The 25,718-nt window shown below is 39.5% G+C and overlaps 1 protein-coding gene across 1 annotated transcript; it reads left to right on the top strand.

Moving 5' to 3' along the window:
* Positions 1-377: 377 nt before the first annotated feature.
* On the top strand, positions 378-17,741 carry LOC101173391 (opsin-5-like). Its single transcript, XM_011477489.3, has 6 exons — positions 378-744; positions 15,565-15,655; positions 15,742-15,904; positions 16,095-16,222; positions 16,302-16,636; positions 16,722-17,741. The coding sequence occupies exons 2-6, from the start codon at positions 15,565-15,567 to the stop codon at positions 17,196-17,198; spliced, it is 1,194 nt and encodes a 397-aa protein (XP_011475791.1). The 5' UTR covers positions 378-744; the 3' UTR covers positions 17,199-17,741.
* Positions 17,742-25,718: the final 7,977 nt, after the last annotated feature.

Raw genomic sequence — 25,718 nt, 5'->3', positions numbered from 1 at the left:
GTATGTGTGTGTGTGTGTGGGGGGGGGGGGGGGGGGGGCATTGTGCGGGTTTTAAACAAAATATTTGTTTGTCTTGTCCTTTTGTTTTTAAGTTTGATTATGTTTTTTATGTAAAGCACTTTGAGTAGCTCGCTTTGTAAAAGTGCTGTACAAATAAATTTTGATTTGATTTGATTTAAATAGATAATGAAGATCGCCTGAAGGAATCAGCAACAGGTGATAGTAAAACAACCATGATAGCTGTTATGGATGCTGACACTGTGTTTGAGTTTGATTTTTGAGCAGCAGAGAGTAAAGTGTTGGAACAAACCAAAACATTGGGGTGTGAGTTCTAAACTAGTGTTGATGAGAGTGAAGAGAGAAGAAGGGGTGGGGAATGGTACTTTGAGTCATCAGTGACACTCAGATCTTCCCAGTATTATGCTGATCCCTTTCCCTCCCCTCTTCCTCCCTCTCTGGCCTGCCTTTCGTTGCACATCAGTGCTGCTCGGTGCATGTCCACAAGGATGATGACTGCACATGCAGCATGACGGAGCCAGCACTTGTCCTACTGCCCCACCCCACCCCTTGCTTGTGAGTGCAGACGAGGATACCTTGAACGGACTCTTCAGTGCTCCCACCTCTCCTTTCTGCTTGTGGCTCTCTTCTGTCTCACAGTGGATGGCTAAGGTCCTCGCCTCTGTGTCCAGTTCCTAACCTGGCCTCCATGAGTCTGAGTGAGGACAAGCCACTCTTCCCTGGAAGGTAAGCAGTGCAGCAGTCGGGTGTCTGTTTCCATGGCATTTAATAAAAAGTGGGATGATCCATCATGATGTTTTTGTTAAATTGGGTACTTTAAATGGTGGGAATAAAACGAAAGGCAACCTAGGACGTTATTTCTGCCTTTTCTAGTCTTTGCAGAGGTCTTTTCTCTTCACTTTCTCCCTCCACAGTGATTATTTTGAAATCATTTTATAATGGGCATGAAGTCAACATTCCCATGCTAAATCAGGGAAGGGAAAAAACAGACTGTTCAACCTGTGATGCTGATAATTGAGTGAGAGCAGAGACCTCACAGCTGACTTGTGGAGTCTCTGGCAGGATTATCTTGTCTTCTGATTATCCTCCTCTGTTGACAAATGACCGCTTTCTCTTGGAAGCCATCGCAAGGATGGCAGTCTTCATGGCAGCCTGTTATCTCATTCAGCTGGCTGCACATTGTTTTTAAGATGCCTGTTGTTCTTGTTGCTGTCTGCACCAACACATGTGGGGATCTTTTATTAATTATTTTTTTTTTGGGGGGGGGGGGGGGGGGGGGCTCTCACTGTAGCTTCCAAACAGAAAATCAATGTGTTAGCGCAACAGCCTTTCACAACCTCAGAGTGTTTCTCTCTGTGGGGTACAACTTCATTTTACAAAAGAGGATCATGTCGACTGAAGATTAGAGCCAAAGGTGAATAACAAATGAAAAAAGATGTTTGAAGGCGGGCTTTGAATTGAGGACAAACAGATGGTTATTTGCCTTTTCTCTCCGTTTTTTGTACCTTTGATTATCATGTACAGCTCGAAGACAAATTTCACAACTTGCCTATTTTTTTTTAAAAAAAAACCTTTCTTGAAGGATTAATTATGAAACTCATGACGTTTTACAGATGCCCATAAAAAAGGAAACAACAATACACAAAGAAACAGGCAAAGATCTAGCAATTCTTTGTTTGTATTTTTTTGGTTCTTGACTAAAACTAGAGTTTAAACTAGACTCCACCACAAAAATAAATGCAGCTTAAGACTCATCACCTTAAACACATCACGTCTGGTGCACTTAACCCCCCCCCCCCCCGCACACTCATTATATAAGAAATGTCTCAGCATGCTTGCCCAACGTTGCCTCCAACGGCTCGGTCGTGCTGTGAAAACTTGGTGTAAATATTGTTCTGTGATGTCACGCGCTTGTCACTGTCAGTCAATCTCAGACGAGGAGGCAGCGAGGGCGAAAATAGTCGGCTTTAATCTCTCAAAGGTCTCGGCAGGACCTCTGGGGATGTGCCTCGCGCTCCGCTTTATGTGTGTCACCGTTCCTTTTAAATATTGCAAAAGGCATGGAACCTTAAACTTAAAAGCGGAAATTCAAAGAGATGGCTAAAAGAAATCTGAACTGAAGCTGTAATGATTTGTTGGGTTGTAAAGCAACAGTTGCTTTCCTGTGTTTAAATTGCTACTTTCAATAATTGTAAAAATGACTTTTTGTGTCATCTATATGAAAGCACAAAATAATTGTATGATTCTTAAACTGTGCAACAAGCTGAAATGTGGTAAAACAATTGTTACATTCTAGAAAATCCTTATTATAAGTATCTACAGATAGAGAAAAGCCATTTCTTATCCTAGTAAATTTGACATCTGAGGTAAAATAATGATATGCAACAAAATTATCTAGTGACTGAAGTACAGTTTGTAAACACTCTTAAAATGACTGAAGCCTCCTATGTGCTACATCAATGATTCGCAACAGGGGTGCGCACCCACCAGTAGGAACACCAATGATCACAGGCTGTGAACAAGATTTCCTCTGCACAGATGTCAGAGTATGATTTGCACATTTACAAGATCTGAAGCAGTTATGTGCTTTCAAAGCACTGCATGAGGATTAAGCACATCAAACACTGAAGTTTGTTGGCTGAAGCACGAATAAGAGCTTTCATGATTTTCTAAGTAGGAAAAGAAAATATGCAATTTTGCCTGTGAAACAGCTGACAAGATGGGTTTTCAATTAGCATGGCAAACTTCACAGGCAAACACTGCAGACAGGATTCTGCATTAAACAGTGTGGAGAGCACCATCTTCTTTTGTCAATACAGACATGGATAGACAAAGCAGAACTTTTTCTGGTGGTTAAGGCCACAATGTTTGGACAAAGGGGCTACAGGGAGACCTTGGAAATTAATTGAATCCTACTAATGTTGTTGATAATTGAATAAACTTTAATGGCTCAAAGTCCAGTTTGGGTTTGGATATGCAAAACCTGAAACAGGTCCTGGTAAGGGTTGATAAGCAAGCTTGAGGGCACTTCTGTTGAAGGTCATCAATTGATATTAATGGTGAGTCTTAAAAGAATACTTAAGTTGTACTCAAGTCAGAGTAGATTTATTTCAAAATAATGTTTGCAAGTTAAAAAAAAGGTACTAAACCAAGTAATGACTTGGCTAATAAAGCAGCTCTTAAGCTTAATGAAAGTTTGACGCAATGTCTGATTTTTTTATTAAAACCTGATGCATCAAACAGACAAAAACATTTCTTTCCCCAAAATAACAAAGGTTAACAGGAAATTAAAATCAGATCCTGGTAGCATTAAAATAATATTCCTGCTAGATAAATGAAATGAGACAAATGTAGCCCAATAAAACCAAGTGAAGGTAAAGCTTTTACCAATGCTCCAAATCTACCCCAAAAAAATAAAAAACACAGTGCTCTAAAACCTACTCTCTCTCAAAGTATTACTCAAGGGTATTTTATTACTACCCACTGTTGACTGTCAGCCTGTCTTTCTAAATTCTGTTATCGCAAATCCTTGTGTGCAGCCTTGAAATGAACAAACAAAAGCGATACTACTGCTCAAGTGGCGGAGCTAACCAATCAAGCCAAGCGAACAAGATGCAATGTGACACCATGTCCTGGAACACAAATATTCTATATGTCAAAGGCATGTATACAAGGAGCTCCCCGCATGGATGTGACAGTAGGGTATGGAGGGAGCGGAGAGAAAAAAACACCACAGAAGCAGGGGCAACAATGATGTTATGGTCAGGAAGGAAAAACGATGTTCAGTTAGAGATTCTCTGACCAAACTGTATGTAAACCATGAATACAGTATAAATACAGTGGGCATACAGAGACAGACAGCATGACATTGGCACATCAGCACGTGCTCTGTTTCTGTTACTCTCGGAATCCCTGACATGCCTGTCAACCTTTAAATGGCTGCTCATCTCCGCTGACTACAAACATTTAATGGTTGTGAGTGACAGTCCTATTTTCAGCGCCGTCACAACTATCAACATTTTGATGACATGCGGCAGCAAAACTGGTGGCAGACGATTACTCGTTCTGCTGACTACAGCCATACAGTCCACAGAGATAACTGTAAATCTTCCCCTGCAGTGAAATTACATGCTGAAAGCGGGGTCAGGGCAAAGGAGGATCAAATTTGAATGTCCGTCAAAATTAAAAAAGATGGGTACATAAGCCAGGTCAGCGCGCTTTATATGGTTTATGTCCCTCCACACAATCTGGAGGTCATAATTCCTGTCGCTCTGTGAAAGGCGAACAATTAATCTGAGCTGAGCAGGAGACCAATGTAGACAGATTTAGAGGCATCATGACGGCAGTGTCACGCATCAGTCGGTCACAAAGGCTGTCCCAGAAGACCAAAGGCTGAGTTCAGTGGTTAAGCTTTTTTTTGGTGCTCTCTGGTGTTCTTAAATTCTGGTTTTGTACCTCCGGTTTGGTTATGATGTTCTTATATGTAAAAAAAGACCTACAGTAAAGACATGTAATCATCATTTAAGACAAATACAATTATGGTGGACATGAAAAGAGGGGACATGCTTCTCTTCTGAGTACTCTTCAGTCCTAGAGGTTTAAAAATGAAAAAATAAAACTGAAAGACATCGTATCCAAACAAAAAGTTTGATTAATCTAATACAAGGTCAAACCTTCCAAGCTTGACAGTTTGTCTCCAAGGGACTGAGTGAGATAAAATGGGCTTTCTGCAGACCTGACTGCCGAGTTTGATGGGTTTTCATTGAGAAGTAGACATACAGAGCACAACACAGAAAGAGATTATTGGCACTGTAGGGATTACAAACATTTATGAAGCTAAATAAAATACATTAATGGTTTAGCCCCCCCCCAAAAGGTACAAACAGTTTTAAATACATCAGTCTGGAAATTCAGTGGTTTTAGAAAACAGACAAATGGGTTAATATGCCAAAAAAAGTTAAAGTTCGTGTTTAAGTGAGGGCTTTAGTTCCAGATTTACTGGAAGAGAATTAAAAATTATTTTCAGAACTCTTTCACCAAATTTCTTCGGCGGCGGTCCAGGAACTAGACCAAGCAGCAGAGACTGAAGAAGAACGACTCTCCAAAGGTCCCAATGAATGCAGCACTTTCAGATATTACCAAACAACTATTGTATAAGATCAACAAAAAGACTGTCACTATTAGGATTGGTGGCTTAAAGATGTCAGATGACGCCAATATTTACAGGCAGTGTCGTGTGGTATATATGTGTATATATATATGTGTATATATATATGTGTATATATATATGTGTATATATATATATGTATATATATATGTGTATATATATATATGTATATATATATGTGTATATATATATATGTGTATATATATATATATATATATATGTGTGTATATATATATATCTTTATACATATATATATACATATATAATACATATATATATACACACATATAAAACAAAAGCATTAGTTACAAGGACAAATGAAAAGACAGTCCCTTTTGTTTACACAAATTTGACTGGAAGCGTATGACACTAAATTTAATGTTACTTATGGACAAGATGAGAGTATATATATATTATTTATTATATATATATTATATATTTTTTTATTATTTAGTAATTATATTTTATTATTTATAGATTTTATTTTTTTACTATTGTAACCTTAACTTGTGACATTGGGCATTTTTAGTGTAGTGGGTTTGTGTACTTATTTTTATTGATTGGACTAAGAGTCTAGAATAAATTCTATCTATCTATCTATCTATCTATCTAAAGACCCACTCAAAAAATAATAAGGAAAGTAAGAATCGAATTAAATGAAATAACTAATCAAAGAACACAGTTTTTATTACAGAGACTACGCTTGGAGAGGTTTGATCACAGTAATAAATCTGGGAAATATTTGGCAAATCAACTCAAAATAAACAAAGAGAAGACAACTATTTCATCAGTCATAGACCTAACAGGAAATGCAACACATGATCCAGCTGCAATAAATTCTGTTTTTAAAAACTTTTACCAATCTCTCTACTCATCCCAAATTAATCCTTCTGACAATGACATCAACAGTTTTCTCAATAGCATAGATTTGCCTAGACCAACAGAGGAACAAATCACAGCCCTGGAGTCCCCTTTTACTAAAGAAGAGCTACATAAAGCATTAACCAACATGCCTAGTAAAAAAGCCCCAGGACCAGACGGCTTCCCAGCAGAATTTTATAAAGAGTTTTGGCAAATCTTAGCTCCCATTTTTCTCAGAATGACAATAGAAATTAAGGACAACAATTATCTACCTCCAAATATGAATTCTGCTAATATAATCTTACTTCTGAAACCTGGGAAAGATCCCACATCACCATCCAGCTATCGACCCATATCGCTGATTAATGCAGATCTTAAAATAATCTGCAAAGCTTTGGCGGGAAGGCTGGAGAAGGTAGTTCCCTCTCTAATACATCCTGACCAAACAGGTTTTATAAAGGGTAGACATTCATCTACCAACATGCGCAGATTAATCAACCTCATAGGTTATACAACCATCAACAACCGAGAAGCAACCATTTTGTCACTGGACGCAGAAAAGGCATTTGATCGGGTCAACTGGAAATTTTTAATAGCCACCCTGAACAAATTTGGCTTTGGAATATCATTTATTAACTGGATTAAAATACTATATGCCTCTCCTAATGCTCGTATCAGAACAAATGATCAAACATCTCCAAGCTTTAATTTACAAAGAGGAACCAGACAAGGCTGTCCACTATCTCCGTCTTTATTTGCACTATTTATTGAACCTCTAGCTGCTGCTATTAGGCAAAGTCGAGACATTGAAGGCATTCAAACCAAAAATTTAGAACACAAAATAAGTCTTTATGCAGATGATGTTTTACTATTTACTCCTAATTCACAATCTTCCATCTGCCAAATCATCTCCCTAATTAATAGATTTTCCTCAGTCTCAGAATACTCCATAAACTGGTCTAAAAGCACAATTCTACCAATTAATTGCAATTATCTAAATCCGTCATCTATTAAAATACAAACAGGCAACATAAAGTACTTAGGTATAAATATCTCCTCTAGGCTTTCTGATCTACTCAAGCTAAACCACACCCAACTACTTAAAACAACCGAGGCTGATCTCACTAGATGGAAAACTCTACCCATTTCTCTAATCGGGAGAGTTGCAGCCATAAAAATGATGATTCTCCCAAAAATTAACTACCTATTTTCAATGATTCCTTCCAAACCTCCAACTACTTAGTTCAAATCATTAGACTCATTCATTTCCCAATACCTCTGGGAAGGTAAACCCCCACGGATTAGTTTAAAAACTATTAAAAAACCTAAAGATAGAGGAGGACTAGGCCTTCCAGACTTCCAGGACTACTACTCCGCGAACAGATTGTGTTATGTACAAAAATGGCTGAATCCTGGTGTGCTGGATGAATCCTGGCTAGACATTGAACAAAATCTCTGTGATAACCTAGATATTTCTAATTTACCTTTCTTCAGTTCTAAAATTAAACAACACAAATGCTTCAGAAGTTTAAACATCAGCTCATCCTTAACAGCCTGGTGGGATTTTCTTAAAAAAAACAACCTCACATTATTTCCATGTAAACTTACCCCCATTTGGAATAACCCTGACATTTTGATTAACAAAAACATGATTCATTTTGCTTCATGGAAGAACAAAGGAATCCAGCAGTTCCAGCATATAATTCAGAATAGAAAATTTATGTCCCTCTCAACGTTATCCTCAACCTATGGAATTAATATAAACAAATTTCTAGAATATCAGCAGCTTAAATCAGCTATAAGCACTAAATACTGCCTGACCCAAATAGACCTAGACCCTCCCCTTACAGTAACACATTTCATGGACCTTAGAAATCCCAAACTCACCTCCAAAATTTATAAGATGTTATCAGACATAGATGAAACCATTTACTTACCCATGACAAAATGGGAGTCTGAGCTATCATTGAATTTTAGTGATCAATTTTGGCTACAGATCCTTTTGAATGCCTTTAATATGACCAAAAGCCCTAATCTGCAACTTATTCAATACAAGATTCTCCACAGACCTCTCTACACCGGACAGAGGTTATTTAAAATGGGTCTCAATCAGTCTGCTATATGCACACAGTGCATAGGTAACAACATAGACGACTATTTGCATGCCCTGTGGGTCTGTCCACCTGTCCAATCATTCTGGCGTAAGGTTTGTGAGGATTTATCAATCTGGTTTAATCATAAGATTCCTGCTTGCCCCAAATTCTGCTTATTAGGTGACCTGAATAACATCAACATGGAATCTAACAAGGCTTATATGGTTCTCACCGCTGTATGTATCGCAAAGAAAACTATCCTCCTAAACTGGAAATCTAAAAATAATCTTAGCATCAACCACTACAGAAACCTCATGTCAGACCATATTAGTTCAGAGATAATGTCCTCCACAAAAAACCTGTCGGCTTCAGACTCTCCCTGGCTCCAGCTGGTTAGTCACATCACCTAGTGGGGGTGGGATGGTGATAGGTTGAGCCGGGTCCTGGCTGGTTGGGTGGGCCGGGGTGGGTTTGGGGGGGTGGGCTCTGCCGGGCCTGTCGTTCTCCCGGCTCGGGGCTCTGGTTGCCTGGGTGGGGTGGTGGTGGGGGCGCACACTCTGCCGGCAACTTGGCAGGCGTTCCTGGGCGGGTGCCTTCTGGGCGCAGGGTAGGCAGTGCGGCTGACCGGGAACGGCGGCCGGGTGCCGTGCTGGGTGGCTGGTCGCCTTGGCGGGGGCTGGGGGGGGGGCTTGGGGCTCTGGGGCCTGGGGTCGTCTGCCCGTGGCCGGTGTTTCGCCCGTGGCCGGTAGTTGGCGCGTGGCCTGGCCCCCCGGGGGTCGACGCCGCAGTCACAGCAGGGGTTAAAAAAAAAAAAAAAAAGAATAAAAAGTAGAAAGAAAAAAAAAGAAAAAAAAAGAAAAAAAAAATTTGTTTTTGGTGTTTTTCATATTGCTGAATAATTATGATGATGGAGAGTACACAAAAATAATAAGCTTAAGATTGCGTTTTTGTGCATTTCTTTATTGAAATCATTGTGAATCAGGTGCAGACGACAAAAATGCTGTTTTTTTACATATAAAATACAATCAGCAGGCCACAAGCTCCCTGCTCTTCTCCGTTCGGATGTAACCACTTGTTCTCCTCATTTGAGCTGGCTTCTGGCTCAAACCTGTACGACTGGATAGTTACAATATTGTTTGCCATTTTTGTTGCACCGGTGATGTTAGGTTAATGTAAGCTGTAAACAATTCAGAGGTGAATTTGTAATGAACTCCTGCCGCTCTGCAGAAACTATGTCCTATAAAACGACACCGGTTTTTAGATTTTGGCTAAAGGGGCTTTCAGAAGGGTCAAGGCAAAATCACTCCATTTTCTCTCCAGAATCACAGGTCAGAGTTGAGGAATTGTGATTGACAAAAAACTGGATCGACCGAAGTCACCTTTTTTATTTGAGAAAGCTCTTGTATCTGCCAGAGCACACTGACATGCTATAAAAGACCAAACTTGTAAGCGCTCTTCTGATTGCTGTTCTGAAGACTGAGAGCAGCAGACACCCACATACTTAACAAGATGATCAGGAAAGCAAGTGATAAATCAGGTTGGATGCTCTCACTGAGCTACTGGACAGAAGGATGCTGTCAAAGTTAAGAGCTTGGCAGAATAACAGCTTCCATCCACTTCATGACAACCTGATGAGACACAGGAGCACTTTAAGCCAGACTAATATTTTCTAAATGCACCACGGAGACCCACAAAAACTTGTTTGTGCCGACAGCCATTAAACTATACAGTTCCATACTGTTCTAAACCACATTATCACTGTCACTAAGCCATCATCACAATTTGCAATGGTTATGTAAATATGTGTTTGTTTGGAATGTGTATCTGACATTTCCTTGTACTTTATGAAATGTTTTCACTTTTATTTTGCGGATATCTTCTGTTTTCATGGGGCAAATGACACATAACAGTGTCATGATAAACATAACAAAATATTTAATTCTTTGCATAAATTAAATATGAAGAGAAAATTTTAAAACATGAAATAGTTTATACCTTTTGACAGAGCTTCACATGACTTCCTTTCAAAATAAAAGACACCCTGTGCCACATAAGATCATCCCACACAGTAAATGTAGTAGTAGGTAGTGCAGCGAGGGGAAAAAATTATACATAAAACACTTTATTATACCTTTTGTGGTGCTATTTGGCCAGAAATTCATAAATCCAACTAACTAAAACACAATCAATAAGTGGCCCTTGGCTTGTTTTTTGAACCATAAGGCCCACTTAAAATTCTTGAATTGGTTCAAAGTAGAAAACCTGCCTTATAATCCATTGAACCATTAGTATTAATCCTTGTTGTATTTAGTGACCTCCAATTGATTTTTTAGATAAATTATTTTAACAATAGAAAAAAAGAGTCAATTGAGCTTAAATTTGCGAACCACTATGGCTACCATGGCTGACCATGGGCTCGTCTACAGCTCACCGCTCCCCCAGGGGATGGGTCAAATGCGGAGAACAATTTCCCCATTGTGGGATAAATAAAGTAAAATTTATATTTTATATATTTTTTCATAAGCACTTTATGATCCTTCTCTCATGAGACTAGTTTCCAGTACTTGAAAAGTAGCACTAAGGACATTTTTTTTCTAGCTTTTGAAATCTCTGGTTTTGGAAAGACCAACTAGCCAGTCTATCCCACATCTACAGAAAAAAGTGGCAGAGAGTCAATGATTATCTGGGGCTGGAACTGGACAGGTTGTTTAAATCAATCCATGAACAAGATGATCATGAAGGAAAACTGTCTTACTTCAACCTTACCAGTCTTCCCCAACTTTGATTTGTTTTTTAACAGCATTTAACACGGGGAAAAAAAGATCTTCCCCGATTTCACAGCTTCATGCGGGGCATATAGGAATTCGGGGTTTAACTTATCATCTTTGTCATCTTCTATAGATCATCCAAACACACATGTAGCACTTTCTGTACAGTTTAAATAAAATATTCCTTGGGAAAATCTTTCTGAACATTTTGAAAAATAGACTCTGATAGGAAAACACTTGTCTTTATGTATTTATATTCAAAAATGCATGAGGTCACAGAAAAGAGAAGGAATAAGAAATGATTAATAAATCCCTGTGAAACTGATATTGCTGTTTCTGACGCTACACTAGTGATGTGGATTCCAGCATCTGTCTGAACCGAATTAATATTAAGATTCATTTATAGTTTTCCTAGCATGTTACCTTAAGCCAATTACAAGCAGAACTGAGTGGAACCGATTCCAGACAGACATTTATTTGCTTCAGTTGGATGGACTGAGAAGATGAGCTCTCTGAATACATATCCAGCTTGGAGGGGAGTTAGTGAAATTAAGAATTTGTATTTCTCTAGGTACTTTGTCTTCATGAGTTTTGCTGACACAGTAGTGGCATCAAAGCTGATAGGCTTGCTTAGACTCTGCAGGCTGACTGGACATGTCGTCACTGACTGCCGTGCCATCTTGCATTGTAATGAAGCCTCCTTCTTCATCCTGTCTGATTGCCTGGAAGTCCTTGAGAGCCAATGATACTTTTATGTCGTTTCTGATAGACGTCCAAGAATATTTATTCACATCAGTCGCTGCAATTTGATTTTCTCCCGGGTTTCTTATGTAGTTCTTCCTCCACCTATCAATCAACTTGATCTGAACAACAATCATCAACTAGTTTAAAAATAGCTGGGATGAAGGGAGCCAACTACTTTTAACCAGAGCTGCTACTATTGTAGTTTTCAGGGTTTTTTTTATTTAAATACTAGCTCTTTACTAGTTCACATGGCAGCTTAACTAATTAAAACTAGCTATTTGTGGTGACAGAAATAACTTTAATTATTTCTTTCTTCTAAAACAGTGTTTATGAGATTCCTATAAAGTTTTGCAGCTACACATCTGTTCATTATTTCGTGAAAAAAAAAACACTTAAATTTTAACAGAAAAGATCTTCTCTTCTTATATTCATTTTTAAATGACTCAATTTACTTACCAATTCGAATGTTGTTGGAATTTACCTTTGACTCGGGTAAACGCACATTTTGTTCTGCCCCACGTTTCAAACGTGTTGATAAAAAGAGTCTGGACTGTGTTTATTTAAGGTCCCAAAAAGGATCATTTAATGTACAGCCACTAAAAAGAATAAAGAGTAAAAACTTACAATCATGACGGTAAATCTGTGCTAAAAAAATTCCAATGGTGAATCTTGTAAGTTCTGCTTTTATTGAGAAGGTTTGTGGGAAAAGACTGAGAAACTTTTGTTGGGTCCAGCTTTGAGAACTTCCAACTTCAGTGCACTGTCCGTGTATGTTTTCATCACTTTGTTGTTGACTCTGGATATAGAGAGCCACTTTGAATTTTTTATTTGGACATCTTCAAAGAGGGTGAAACGGGATTGTTTCTGTTGCAGAATAGAAGCGAGAGCCAATTAAATCAAAATTTTAGACAAAATGAAAAATTGTGGTAAACACACACATGAATTTACCAGTAAGTACAATGGGGTACAGTAATGATGAAGATACTTGCAGTGGTTGTCACCATTTATAGGGTTTTCATGTTATATTTTATCATTGGCAGAAAGATTTAATTAGGCAATAATTATTTTCTGGGAACACTTGGCTGAATATATGTTGTATACACAGCAATTAGATAAACTCTTAAAATATTTAAGCCAGTGTGCTTATTTCCTGTCCAGGACTCTGTTTATGCTCTATTCCAACTTCCCAGAGCATTTCAGATATGCAACTTTACACTTTTGCTTTAAGGTCATTTAGAACCTAAATTCACCATATCTTTGTTCTGACCAAACAAAGACAATAGAATACACGTGTTGTTATGCTTTGGTGGTTGCCAAAGCATTAAAATTTGGGAGGATCAGAGTCTGGCTAAAAACTTACAGACTTACTAAAAAAATGTATACTTAAAGAACTAAAACCTGACAGAACTTGAACACAACCCAAAAACCAACACGACTAAACTGAAATATGAGTGGGAGAAACCAAAGGAGTCATGACCAGGATTTCAGAACCTGAAACCATGACACGACATGTGCTGAAAGTAATCAATTATAGAAAAAAAACACATGTGATGAACTTTACTTCAAACCAGAGAGCAGGGACAGAATAACCAAGTAGAAAAAAAAGACCAGAATAATAAAATATACCTGAAAATCAAGGAATTTTAAAACTCTTTTAACAATTCAGAACATGTTTAGCAAAGCCTGACTAATGCAAGCATAAAGATGGGAATTAAAGCACGATTTCAATAACTCAATAACTCAATCATCAAAAATGTATTTTATTTGTCACCTGGATCAATACCAACATTAACTCATTACTGCTGTAAAACATTGATTATTTTGTTCAGCTTATCTGAAGATATAGGTTATGGGCTAGACGTAGACTACTTAGCAGTCTAAGTAGAGAAGCCCAGACCTCCATCTCCAGAGACACCTACTTCAGTGTCACCAGAGACCCAAAGCCATCCTCAGCCTAGCCAGGAGCCATTATGCCCCCCTGTATCCTAAGTCTTCCCTTTGGCCTCTCACAGTGGGACATGCTCAGAACATCTTCCTACTCTTGTTAAGTGTTCAGCAGGCATGTGTGCTTGAGCTACCTCATCTGGTTTCTCCTAATGTGGAGGAGCAGCAGCTCTACTGCTTACCCAGATGACAGAGATTCTCCTCCAAACGCTGAGGAAGAGCCAAGCCAGAAAATTCTTTCATCTGGTTTGATCATTTTTCAAAGCTCGTGACAAACATTGAGGGGAGGAACGTAGATCGACCAGAAAAACATTTTCTTCACTGCGACAGATCCATTCAGGGACTCCATTTCTGCAACCGTTGCACCAATCTGCCCGTCAGTCTATCTCTGTAAGTTTCTCTCAGTCATGAACAAGACCTCCAAATACTTGAACATCTCCACTTGGGCATGAGTTCACTGCCTACATGCCGAGGATAAGCCACCCTAATGAGGTACTAATTCTCATCCTAGCCACTTCACACTCACATGCAAGCAAAAACAGACTGAGCATCAGCTTTGATGAGGCCAGCAGGAGGACCTGCTGAAAGCAGAGTTGAATCATTGTGGTCCCTAAACTGGACTCTCTCCAGCTCCTGTCCATAATACTAATAAGTAGAACCTACTTTATAAATGAATGCTGTGGGGTGCACAGTCGTGCAATGGTTAGCACTCTCATCTCACAGTGAGAAGGCCCTGAATTCCAGCTGGGACCTTTCTGTATGGAGCTTGCACGTTCTCCTCATGTATGTGTGTTTTCCGCGCACTCTGGCTTCCTCCCACAGTCCAAAAACGTGTTTCATGGGTTGATTGATTACTCTAAAGCAGGGGTCTCAAACTCAATTTACCTCGGGGCAACTGAGGGGCTGAGGCTGGGCCGCATCCTCAGCATGCATGTGCGCGCAGCTCGTGGGAATCTGGGAGCCAATTTGAATGAGAAATTTGTAAAAAATCCAATCTTCCCAATTTTTTTAAATTTATTTTATAACACAAGGAGAAGATTAGATAGAATGAACAAGGACCTTGGTAAAAAAAAAATTGTGTATAACTTCTACATCGATTCTTTGGTAGCTCATTGGTTATTGTAATTAAGAAAAGTTTGTTGTGTCACCTACTGTTTCTATTGTTGCACTTTTTTATTGAATCTCTGCTGAATGTTTTTTAAGATTATAGCTTAAATCTTCCCTGGCTGTATCTAATTTTAAATGTATCTAACTATGTGAATCTAAATTTAAGTCCATACAACAAACATAACTTTTTTTGGTGCATTTGTTCAAAACATCGTTCATTGTTTTTGTTTTTTTTTCGTTTGTACATTTTCACTAATTTGCTGTATGGTTTCAAATTGTTTACATCTCCATCTGTACCTTTGTATTGTGCCCATGAGTTTAAAAGAGGCTGCCTTCTTTTCCCTACAGGTCAAAAGGGTCAAAGTTATGCTCCGCCCCTAACCTTTGCACAAAGATGCTCCTCTGAATTTCTTTTTTTAGTAATCTAAGAATAGAGAAAATGGTAAGTAGCGTATACTTGTTTAGCGCTTTTCTACCTTCCTCGAAGGCCCAAAGCGCTTTACAGTCACAGTCCCATACACCCATTCACACACACATCCACACACTGCTCAGTTCAGAGGGGTCTGATCTATAAAGTTCACTTCTAACTTTTTAGATTTGTATTTGCAAAAGAATCATTATTTTTTTACAAGTCTGTGAGGTTTAGCTACTATTAGGCAAAGTTACTAGGTAAACCCTAAACTGCAATACAAAAATTAGGCAAAAACGTTCAACTATAAATGTTCTTCTTTTTTCCAAACTGGAGCTTTTGAATCTTCTTTAAATTGACAGCTTCAGTTCACCACGTACTTTCAGTCAAAGGTTCAAACAATTTAAGCCAGGTCCTTAGGTAATTAGTTGTGTGCATCCGCTTTCCTTTCAGATGGGAAATGTTTCAGACACCTCCTCTTTGTTTGCCTCCAGCATCTCCAGAGAGCACGACATCCTCATGGGTTCGCTCTACAGCGTATTCTGTGAGTGCACGCATCGAGCCCATCGCTGCTACGCTGAAGTTTTGCCCACTTTATGTGCTTCCTGCTCAGCTGTTCTTTTTGCACAGGTTTCCTGTCCCTTGTGGGCAACTGCACTCTGTTACTTGTTGCCTATCACAAGCGGTCAACCCTTAAACCGGCAGAGTTCTTCATCATCAATCTCTCCATCAGTGACCTTGGGATGACCCTCTCTTTATTTCCGTTGGCGATACCATCATCTTTTTCTCACAGGTGGGTCTTTGGTGGGCAGTTTGTGTCATTTTAGAGTCAATTTCATATTCAGAGAGTAAGGGATGTGCTTTGATGGATAACTGCCATCAGACAAGGAGAATTAACCCAAATATAGATCATAAATGTGAATAAAAAGCACTTTATGAATTCACTGCGACAGGTAATTTGTTGAACTTTTTTCCCAGCACAGGTGGTTGTTTGGAGAGATAACCTGCCAGCTCTATGCCATGTGCGGGGTGTTGTTTGGCCTCAGCAGCTTGACAAACCTGACAGCTCTGTCTCTTGTGTGCTGCCTTAAAGTTTGTTTCCCAAATCACGGTGAGGAGCTGATACTGCGACAAGCATGATGTTACTGTACACCAAAAGTTGATCCATCTTTCTCTATCGTCCAACTCAGGTAACAAATTTTCCTTTTCTCATGCTCGCCTCCTGGTGGCTGGAGTATGGTGCTACGCATCTGTGTTTGCCGTGGGGCCTTTAGCCCGGTGGGGGCGCTACAGTGCTGAACCCTATGGCACGGCCTGCTGCATCGACTGGCATGCACCCAACCATGAGCTCTGGGCTTTGTCCTACATTCTCTGCCTTTTTATCTTTTGCTATGCCCTGCCGTGTACCATCATCTTCCTCTCCTACGCCTTCATCCTGCTGACTGTTCGGGGGTCACGTCAGGCCGTCCAGCAGCATGTGTCACCACAAACCAAGACTACCAATGCTCACACCCTCATTGTGAAGGTCAGATGATATGACCTGCACAGGTGTAAGACATTTTTGCAGTGAAATGAATTCATCTTTTAATGTGCATGCCTTCTCTCTACAGCTCTCAGTAGCAGTGTGCATAGGCTTCCTGGGTGCCTGGACTCCTTATGCTGTCATTGCCATGTGGGCTGCATTTGGAGATGCCACACAAGTCCCTCCTACTGCCTTTGCCCTAGCTGCCGTGTTTGCCAAGTCTTCAACTATCTACAACCCCATGGTCTACCTGCTGTGCAAGCCCAATTTCCGTGAGTGCTTATGCAGAGACACATCTTTGCTGCGACATATGATCTACAGGGGGAGCCCGCAGCCGCAGGAACGTTTTGGATCTGACTCACGGCGAAACAAGGACATAACCGCCTCCACCAGATTTTCAAACGGACAGCAGGAGAGCTACGGGGCGTGTCTGAACTGTACAGAGAACACAGGGCTGTGCCAACTGGCATCACCCCAGAACACTGCCTGCATCCTAACTGGATCCACGTACGCAGAGGTGACGGTTCAACAGCTTGTCGATAAACAACAACCCGATTTCCTCTAAAGGTATAGACTGAAATGGGACCTGAAACTCCAAAAGATGGAGGCGGTCGGACAACGCCGAGCAGGGCTCTTCAGCAAAACTCATGACGTGACAAAACCCCAGCCGTGAATCCTTCACCAGAGACTCAGCTAAACTCCTGTCAGGCCTCAGACGTTTATAATTCTCTTGATGTCTAATTTTGTTTAAGCTTGTGTCCCATTTTATTTTAATCCATGCAGTTAAGTGGATTTTGAAGGAGCAGAAATTGAAACAGAAAGCTTCCAGCTGAGTCATGCTTTATTAGAAAGTTTTATGTAAGCAGCCCGGGGATAAAGTCTCATACATCAAAAAAAGAAAATCAGGAAATAACAGATGGAGTGCAAGAACAATGCTTTTGTGGGATATGTGATTGTTGGGTGTATATAAAATGTTGAATAAGGGAAAATATTCATCCCCCCACCATCTCCCATCCCCTCCAGGTCTGTACGAATGTTGTGTCCTTGTCACCACTGGGGTTCAATGTAAAAGAGACATCACATTAAAGTGACAGCTGTGGGTTTTTGATATGGATGAACCACTGGAAAGGCTGTGGAAAGCCACAAACATTAACATAATAATTGCGTATAAACCACGTAAAATATGCATAAACTGCGTCATTCTCAATCGACCAAAATTTTTGAACAGCTCAAAACTGAATTCACATAAAGACCCATTGGCTAAACCCTCAATGGACATCTGCGCACATCGACAACTGATTAATGCAAGAAAAAACTTGTGGATTACGTTCATCGCACATGTATCACAAAAAAAGAAAATTTCATAAGTGGAAAAGGAGCTAAATGTACGTAATGGCTGTGTGACACGGCCTTAAAGAGCAGACGAAATATCAAACTGACCAAAGAGCAGGAGTTTGCGCGTAATGCATTTTACATTTAAAAAAGGGGCCCACAACAAGAAATTTAAGAAAAGCCTTGAAAGAAATCTTGAAAAAATTGAAGATTTTCTAATGTGTTCATGTGGTGAAAAAGGACAGTCCCATGCATCATACAATAATATGATAGTAAGAAAACTGTCAAGAGTAGTCAGTGTTCTTTTTACTTCTATCTTCCTGGTCATTGTTCATTTCGGGCAAAACTGTCGCCTAACAGCAGCTGTTTTAACTGTGTGACCTTCTAGGAGGGTTTGTACTGCTTTTGAGATAATAGGGGAGAAAGAAAACCACATCAAAAGCAGATGGGAATGTTTCTCATCCAAAGGGAACCAAGTCCACCAGACTGCCCTGCTGTGAAAGCGCCCCAATGAAGAAGAGTTAATTTAAGCACCTAATCCAGGTTAGGTTCTTCTTTGGCTCTCCTTTGGGTATGTCATATTTTTGAAAACATAAGAAAATAACATCATTTTGATAAATCATTCAGGGTTTTTACTTCAGAAAAGTTTTATTTTAAATATCTTATTAAAGACCCACTCCAATGAAAATGGTGTTTTAATCATGTTCTTATGGCATTTTTCTGATGATGGGAGACATTTATTCAAAACATAGTGAATCAGGAGCAGATGAAAATATGCCGTTTTAAAAAGCTTGTAAGTGTGACGTAGAAGCTACAATCAGAGGGCCCCAACCTCCATGGTCCTCTCAATTCTGATGCATCCACTTGCAGACAAATAGATCCATGTGATCTATTAAACTGGAATCTGGCTCAAAACTGTACGGCTGGATATCTACAATATTGCTCGCCATTTTTGTTGCATTGCTAATGTTAAGTTGGCCGTGTGAGGGGCTGTAAGAGCGTGTTAACTAATGAACTACTGCCTGTCTGCAGAAACTATGTCCTAGAAAACAACGCAGGTTTTTTAAATTTTGGCTAAACACGGTGTCATCGTAGTTAAAAAAAAATACTGGGAATACTTTTAAAATAGATCAAAAGATGATCAGAGTGGGTCTTTAAGATGTTTGTACCCTAATGAACTCAGTTCTTTCATTTACCAAGCTATTTGATTTTATTAACCAAATATCATTTCTTGACTAAATACATTAGCATATCACTGCAATTCTACAATCACATTTGCCTTAAAAAACTCTTAACAATCATTTTACTAATATTTCAATAGAAATGCCTACAAATGAGCAAAATGTTGCACAGTGACAGAGCTTTTGGTATTGGACCATGGGTTTAAAACTCTGTTATTTGATGTATTTTGTCAACGTGCACTTGAAAAATAATCTATTTTACGCAAAAGTTTAAAAATGTCCATTCTAGAGGACTATATAATGTAAAAAGGAGCCTTTAGCATCCTTTTGTGGTGACGTTTTACCAACAGTCAGGTTGGTGAGAGTTGTCTTTTTCCCTGGGGGGCCTGTATTCAGACCTCAATCTTAGTATTAGTTGGTTTATGATGAATGAAAAGACCTTAACTTATGAAAAAAAACAAAAGTTTGACTTGACTTAAGTCAAGATTTAAAGATAATCTGGGATTTTTATTTTTTTGAATATGCCTGACTGAAAAGTTGAAGATGCAGAGCTGAGAAAGGATAACCACATACAGTCAAAAGGGTCATGGTTACAGAGGCCAAGGTTTATAAAAGATGCTACAAAGGTTTTAAAGAAATGCTTGAAGTAATTTAAATTCGGCTCACACATCCCAGTGTTTAAACAGTATTCTTGTTTCTACATAGCCTGAGCTACAGTAGATCAAACTGGGTATGTGAATTTGTTTTTCAACTCTAAATCGTTTTCGAATAATATTTCTAGACTTTTGACCCTTTAAAAAATTAGAGTATTTTATTGTACAAAAAGTACACAAAAGTACACTGACCAAAAATATAAACGCAACACTTTTGTTATTGCTCCCATTTTTTATGGTATGAACTCAAAGATGTGAAACATTTTCCACATACGCAAAATAACCAGTTCTCCGAAATATTGTTCACAAATCTGTCTAAATCTGTCATGGCGAGCACTTCTCTTTTGCCAAGACAATCCATCCCACCTCACAGGTGTGCCATATCAAGATGCTGATTAGAAAGCAGGATTATTGCACAGGTGTGCCTTAGACTGGCCACAAGAAAAGGCCACTCTGAAAACTTCAGTTGTATCACACAAGACAATGCCACAGATGTCGCAAGTTTTGAGGGAGCGTGCAATTGGCATGCTGATAGCAGGAATGTCCACCAGAGCTGTTGCTAGGGAATTGAATGTCCATTTCTCCACCATAAGCCGTCTCCAAAGGCGTTTCCGAGAATTTGGCAGCTCGGCAGATCGAGTAGCCCATGGTGGTGGTGGGGTTATGGTATGGGCAGGCATACTGTATGTTATGGGCGACGAACACAGGTGCATTTCATTGATGGCATTTTGAACTCACAGAGATACCGTGACGTTTTATTTGTTTTATTGAGGGGGTCAGGGGACTCAGACAACCAGTCAGTATCTGGTGTGACCACCATTTGCCTCATGAAGTGTGACGCATCTCCTTTGCATAGAGTTGATCAGGTTGTCTATTGTGGCCTGTGGAATATTGGTCCACTCTTCTTCAATGGCTGTGCGAAGTTACTGGATATTGGCAGGAACTGGAACACGCTGTTGTATACGCCTATCCAGAGCATCCCAAACATGCTCAATGGGTGACATGTCCGGTGAGTATGCTGGCCATGCAAGAACTGGGATGTTTTCAGATTCCAAGAATTGTGTACAGATCCTTGCAACATGGGGCCGTGCATTATCATGCTGCAACATGAGGTGATGTTGGATGTACGGCACAACAATGGGCCCCAGGATCTCGTCACGGTATCTCTGTGCACTCAAAATGCCATCAATGAAATGCACCTGTGTTCGTCGCCCATAACATATGCCTGCCCATACCATAACCCCACCACCACCATGGGCTATTCAATCCACAACATTGACATCAGGAAACCGCTCACCCACACGACGCCACACACGCAGTCTGCCATCTGCCCTGAACAGTGTAAACCGGGATTCATCTGTGAAGAGAACACCTCTCCAACGTGCCAGACACCATCGTATGTGAGCATTTGCCCACTCACGTCGGTTACGATGACGAACTGGAGTGAGGTCGAGACCTTGATGAGGACAACGAGCATGCAGATGAGCTTCGCTGAGACGGTTTCTGACAGTTTGTGCAGAAATGCTGTGGTTACGCAAACCGATTGTTTCAGCAGCTGTCCGAGTGGCTGGTCTCAGACAATCTTGGAGGTGGACATGCTGGATGTGGAAGTCTTGGGCTGGTGTGGTTACGGTTGTGAGGCCGGTTGGATGTGCTGCCAAATTCTCGGAAGCGCCTTTGGAGACGGCTGGTGGAGAAATGGACATTCAATTCCCTAGCAACAGCTCTGGTGGACATTCCTGCTATCAGCATGCCAATTGCACGCTCCCTCAAAACTTGCGACATCTGTGGCATTGTGCTGTGTGATACAACTGTGGATTTCAGAGTGGCCTTTTCTTGTGGCCAGTCTAAGGCACACCTGTGCAATAATCATGCTGTCTAATCAGCATCTTGATATGGCACACCTGCGAGGTGGGATGGATTGTCTTGGCAAAAGAGAAGTGCTCACCATCACAGATTTAGACAGATTTGTGAACAATATTTCAGAGAACTGGTTATTTTGTGTATGTGGAAAATGTTTCACATCTTTGAGTTCATACTATAATAAATGGGAGCAATAGCAAAAATGTTGCGTTTATATTTTTGGTCAATGTAGTTGAAGATAGCTTGTATGCATGAAGGGGAAAAAAGTGTTTGACAGTCTCTGATTCTGTAAACTGTTCCACTTAAAAATATGGGTCAGTAATGTTCATCATAGATAAACTTAAACTGCGAGAGATAGAATCTAGAAGATCCCATTATATGATTTTTAAAAGAATTTATGTGTACAGTGGTTCAGAAAATAAATATTTAGCTCTTACAAACAAGAATATAGTCCTTCACAGACCTATTCTTCTTTAAGAAGCTCTTCTATTCTCCACTTGTTTCCTGTTTTACTGACTCCTATTCGAACTGGTTATCTGTATAAAAGACCTCGCTTAGAACTACACAAGGGAACTGGTCAATGACATGAGAACTAGAACCACAGTGACATAAGTCTGTATCAGTAACATGATGTCATGAATTAAAATCCTGCAGTGATCCAAAGGTCGCCCTGCTTAAGCCAGCATTTGTCCAGGCCCGTCTAAAGTTCATAAGAAACCATCTGGATGATCCAGAGGAGGATTTGAACATTTTTCATGTGAAGATCATGATTTAAGAATGCTTTTATAAGTGCAACTTGCCGTGTTTGGAGGAGAAAGAATGCTGACACGGCCCAAGAACGCCTTACCCACTGTGAAGCATGGTGGTGGAAACATCATGCTTTAAGATTGCTGTTCTGCAAAGGGGGCAGAAAAGCAGGTCTGTGTGAAGGAAATGTTGAATCGGACCATTTATGTTGAGATTTCTTTTTTCTTGGGGGGGGGGCAGGTTCGATCATTGAGAGCGTTGAAGATGAAAAGTGCCCGGATCTTCCAGCATGAAGATGGCACCAGAAAGCATTTTATGGTTCTGGTGTGGTCTCTGGACCTAAATTCAATAAAGAAACTGTGGATGGAGTTGAAAGTCTGTGTTGCCCAGCAACAGGCCCCTAAAAAAAATCTTAAACTCTTGAGAAGATCTGCATGGAAGAATGGACCAAAATAGAAGCTACAGTGCAAACCCGCTGAAGATCTATAAATCATACAAAATAATACAAAGAGACTTCCTGAATTCTTTGTTTACATTCTGTCTCTCTCAACTAAAGTGCATCAATGAGGAACTTTAAAGATCAAACTCATCTTTTAAAGTGGGACAACTTGCAGTATCAGTGACTGATAAGTACTTTTTTACCTCACTGAAATGTAAACAGTATCAGTGTCCATACTTGGAAAAGCAGAATGCATTACGCAAAGCTATCTTTTAACAGCTGTGGCAATCATCCTGCATGTATAAAAACGACACATTTTGCTGTTTTTCTGTGTCCTATTGTGATGTGTGACTCCATTTAAAAAAAGCAAATTTATGTATGTAACCCAAAAAAAAAAAAAACAAGACAAATTGCAGACCAATTTAAATAAAGTCATTCAAAATGAGCAAACATCTATTTAGTTCTTATTTTATGCATGAGAAACTGTTCTGTCTTATCAGTGAGCTTTCACATCTACAACATTTCTTTGATTTGATCATTCCAAACCACAATAACAAAAAAATATTGAAAATCAAAGCCTGAAATAGAGGTGGCACCCTAAAATGATTGCTGAGATTAAAACAGAGGAAGTAATACAATATCTTCTTTCTAGAGAAAATAAGTCAATATTTGAAATCTGTTCATTAACTTGGGAGACCAGCATTTTAAATTCAGTGGAAACCTAATTTTCGGCAAATTGATATTTGAATGAAGCGAGGGAGCTCTGTTTAAAATTCTCCAGTGGGTGAGTGCCACACCTTCCAGCTCCTGTTGGTTGGACTGCAGGGTCTGAAAAGACTGAAACATGAAACCCAGCTTTTCCTTCAACAAAGACTGACCACAAAACTGTGATTTATGAAGTATTTCCATACCTTTAAAACCAAAGACAAACCAATCTGTCGTAACGTACAGAAAACAGATAATAATTAACAGGAATTACAAAGAGGTGGAGTCTCAGACATTAAGATTCCAGATTTATTGTCATTTCACACACAGTATTTGCGAAGAAATACACGGGTGAGACGAGATGTTGTTTCTCACTAGCATGACAGTGCAAAAAACAGCAATAATAAAAATTGCAGTGAGAGAAATCCTAGAATAAAAAATGAGATGGATAAAGAATTAAGTGAATAAATAAAGATAAAAAATTTAAATATAAAATAAAATAGAGTAGAAAAGCAATCATGAAAGTCTTCCTGGGTGCAGGAATCGAACCAAAACAAAGATCTTCATCCAGCTATCAGAAATAACAGTTTTAGAATTATTAGTACCTGATTTGTCTTTCTCAAATTAGGCTGGACTGAACTAAACTTTTTTCCAAGTCCAAGTTTTACTTCCGTTTTTGTGTACGAAAACAAATATTTGAACAGAAATTGCTTAGGGAATGGCGATGTTTGTCAGTATGGGAAAACTTACTTATCTGCAGGTGTGCAGCCCCACACATTGACATTTGGACAGAGAGAGAAGAAACAATGATAAACTCCCACATTGCTCTGACACAGATGACCTATCCAACTCTGACAATTGTCCATTATGTTTGCTGCTTCTGACAGAACTTTTTTTTTTTTTACATTTTCTCACATATTCCATCATCTAATAGGAGGCATGATGGAAAAACAGAGTCTTTCATCAGCAGTCATGATAATATGAAAGACGTAAAAAGGAAATCCAAAATCCTTGGAAAAGCAGGAAGCATAAGCAAAAGATTGAGTGACTGATTTGGGTGCAAAGCAGTTTATTTTCTCCAAAATTAAAAAAAAATAAATGGCTTTGGGGATAAGCTGTTCACTTGCAACCGGAATAGGGCAGCAGGGAGATAAAGCCTGATGAAGAGTTGGAGGGAAAATAAGCGATAGGGCACGCAACATTTAGAAAAAAAGTCTCAGAATGCACTGACATTGCTGTACATGCTGGCCGGTTATTTATTCTAACTCTAAAGTTAAACCTATAAACAAGGATTGGTTCTGACTACATAATGGCAGGTCTCATAAATGGGTGTCAACTTCACTTTTAACCACCATATTGAATCAACTGTTCTGGACAATAACACTATAGATTGGAAAATAGCAGCTCTTTTTGTATATGTTCATGTCACTAAAGTTAAAGGGGAGTCTCCAGAGATTTTCCTGGGATTTTTCCTCCTGAAATTCTCAGTTTCCCAGGAGCAGCACTTTTATCCTGGGTTGCCCGCCAGCTACATCTTTAACCAAGTGTCTGTTGAAATCCAGCCCGTGACATGACATGCCAAGCATTCTCGTACAGCTGCACCACCCCGGGGCGTGGGGTTGAAAACAAAACCAAAAATTATTTTGGCATGTTCAGTTCTCAAAGGACTGCCTCGAAGGACAAAAGGGGCTCTTTAAATACTTGCTTGTGAGGAAAAAATGCAAAAATGAAGAGCAGAGAAGAGCTATTCAGGGCTTTAGAGCTACCTTTGGACTGAGAAAGCCATCATCAGACCTGTCTGCTTTGTGCTGACCCCCCCCCCCCCCACACACACACACACACACACACACAACGTAGAGTACAATCAGTCAATCTGATAATAAATTGAAAAAAACTGTTATTAGTTGAGATAAAAAAAACTGGAATATTGATTTAAAGTAGCAACTTTTAGTCAAAAAATACAAATTTAGTTGACTGAAAATAGCAAAACCAAATACCATCTTTGTCTTTCTTTTTTCAATAAACAATGGCTCTTGCTAGTGCTTCTTAATGATTTTGTCGTGTCTCAAAAGAGGTCTAGATGACACAAATAAACAAATATTCAAGTGTGTTTTTTTTTTAACTTTTTAATCATTTAAAAATTGAAAAGTAAATCCAAATAACTG

The sequence above is a fragment of the Oryzias latipes genome, chromosome 7 (genome assembly GCF_002234675.1).
Source record: "Oryzias latipes chromosome 7, ASM223467v1".
NCBI lineage: Eukaryota > Metazoa > Chordata > Actinopteri > Beloniformes > Adrianichthyidae > Oryzias > Oryzias latipes.
This window is presented reverse-complemented; position numbering and strand designations above follow the sequence as displayed.

What these genes read in the sequence shown, in the direction of transcription:
- LOC101173391 (XM_011477489.3), top strand. Translation starts at nt 15,565, where the DNA reads ATGGGAAATGTTTCAGACACCTCCTCTTTGTTTGCCTCCAGCATCTCC. An exon ending in CCATCATCTTTTTCTCACAG is followed by an intron (nt 15,905 to 16,094) that starts GTGGGTCTTTGG and finishes TTCCCAGCACAG; the next exon opens with GTGGTTGTTTGGAGAGATAA. An exon ending in CTCACACCCTCATTGTGAAG is followed by an intron (nt 16,637 to 16,721) that starts GTCAGATGATAT and finishes TTCTCTCTACAG; the next exon opens with CTCTCAGTAGCAGTGTGCAT.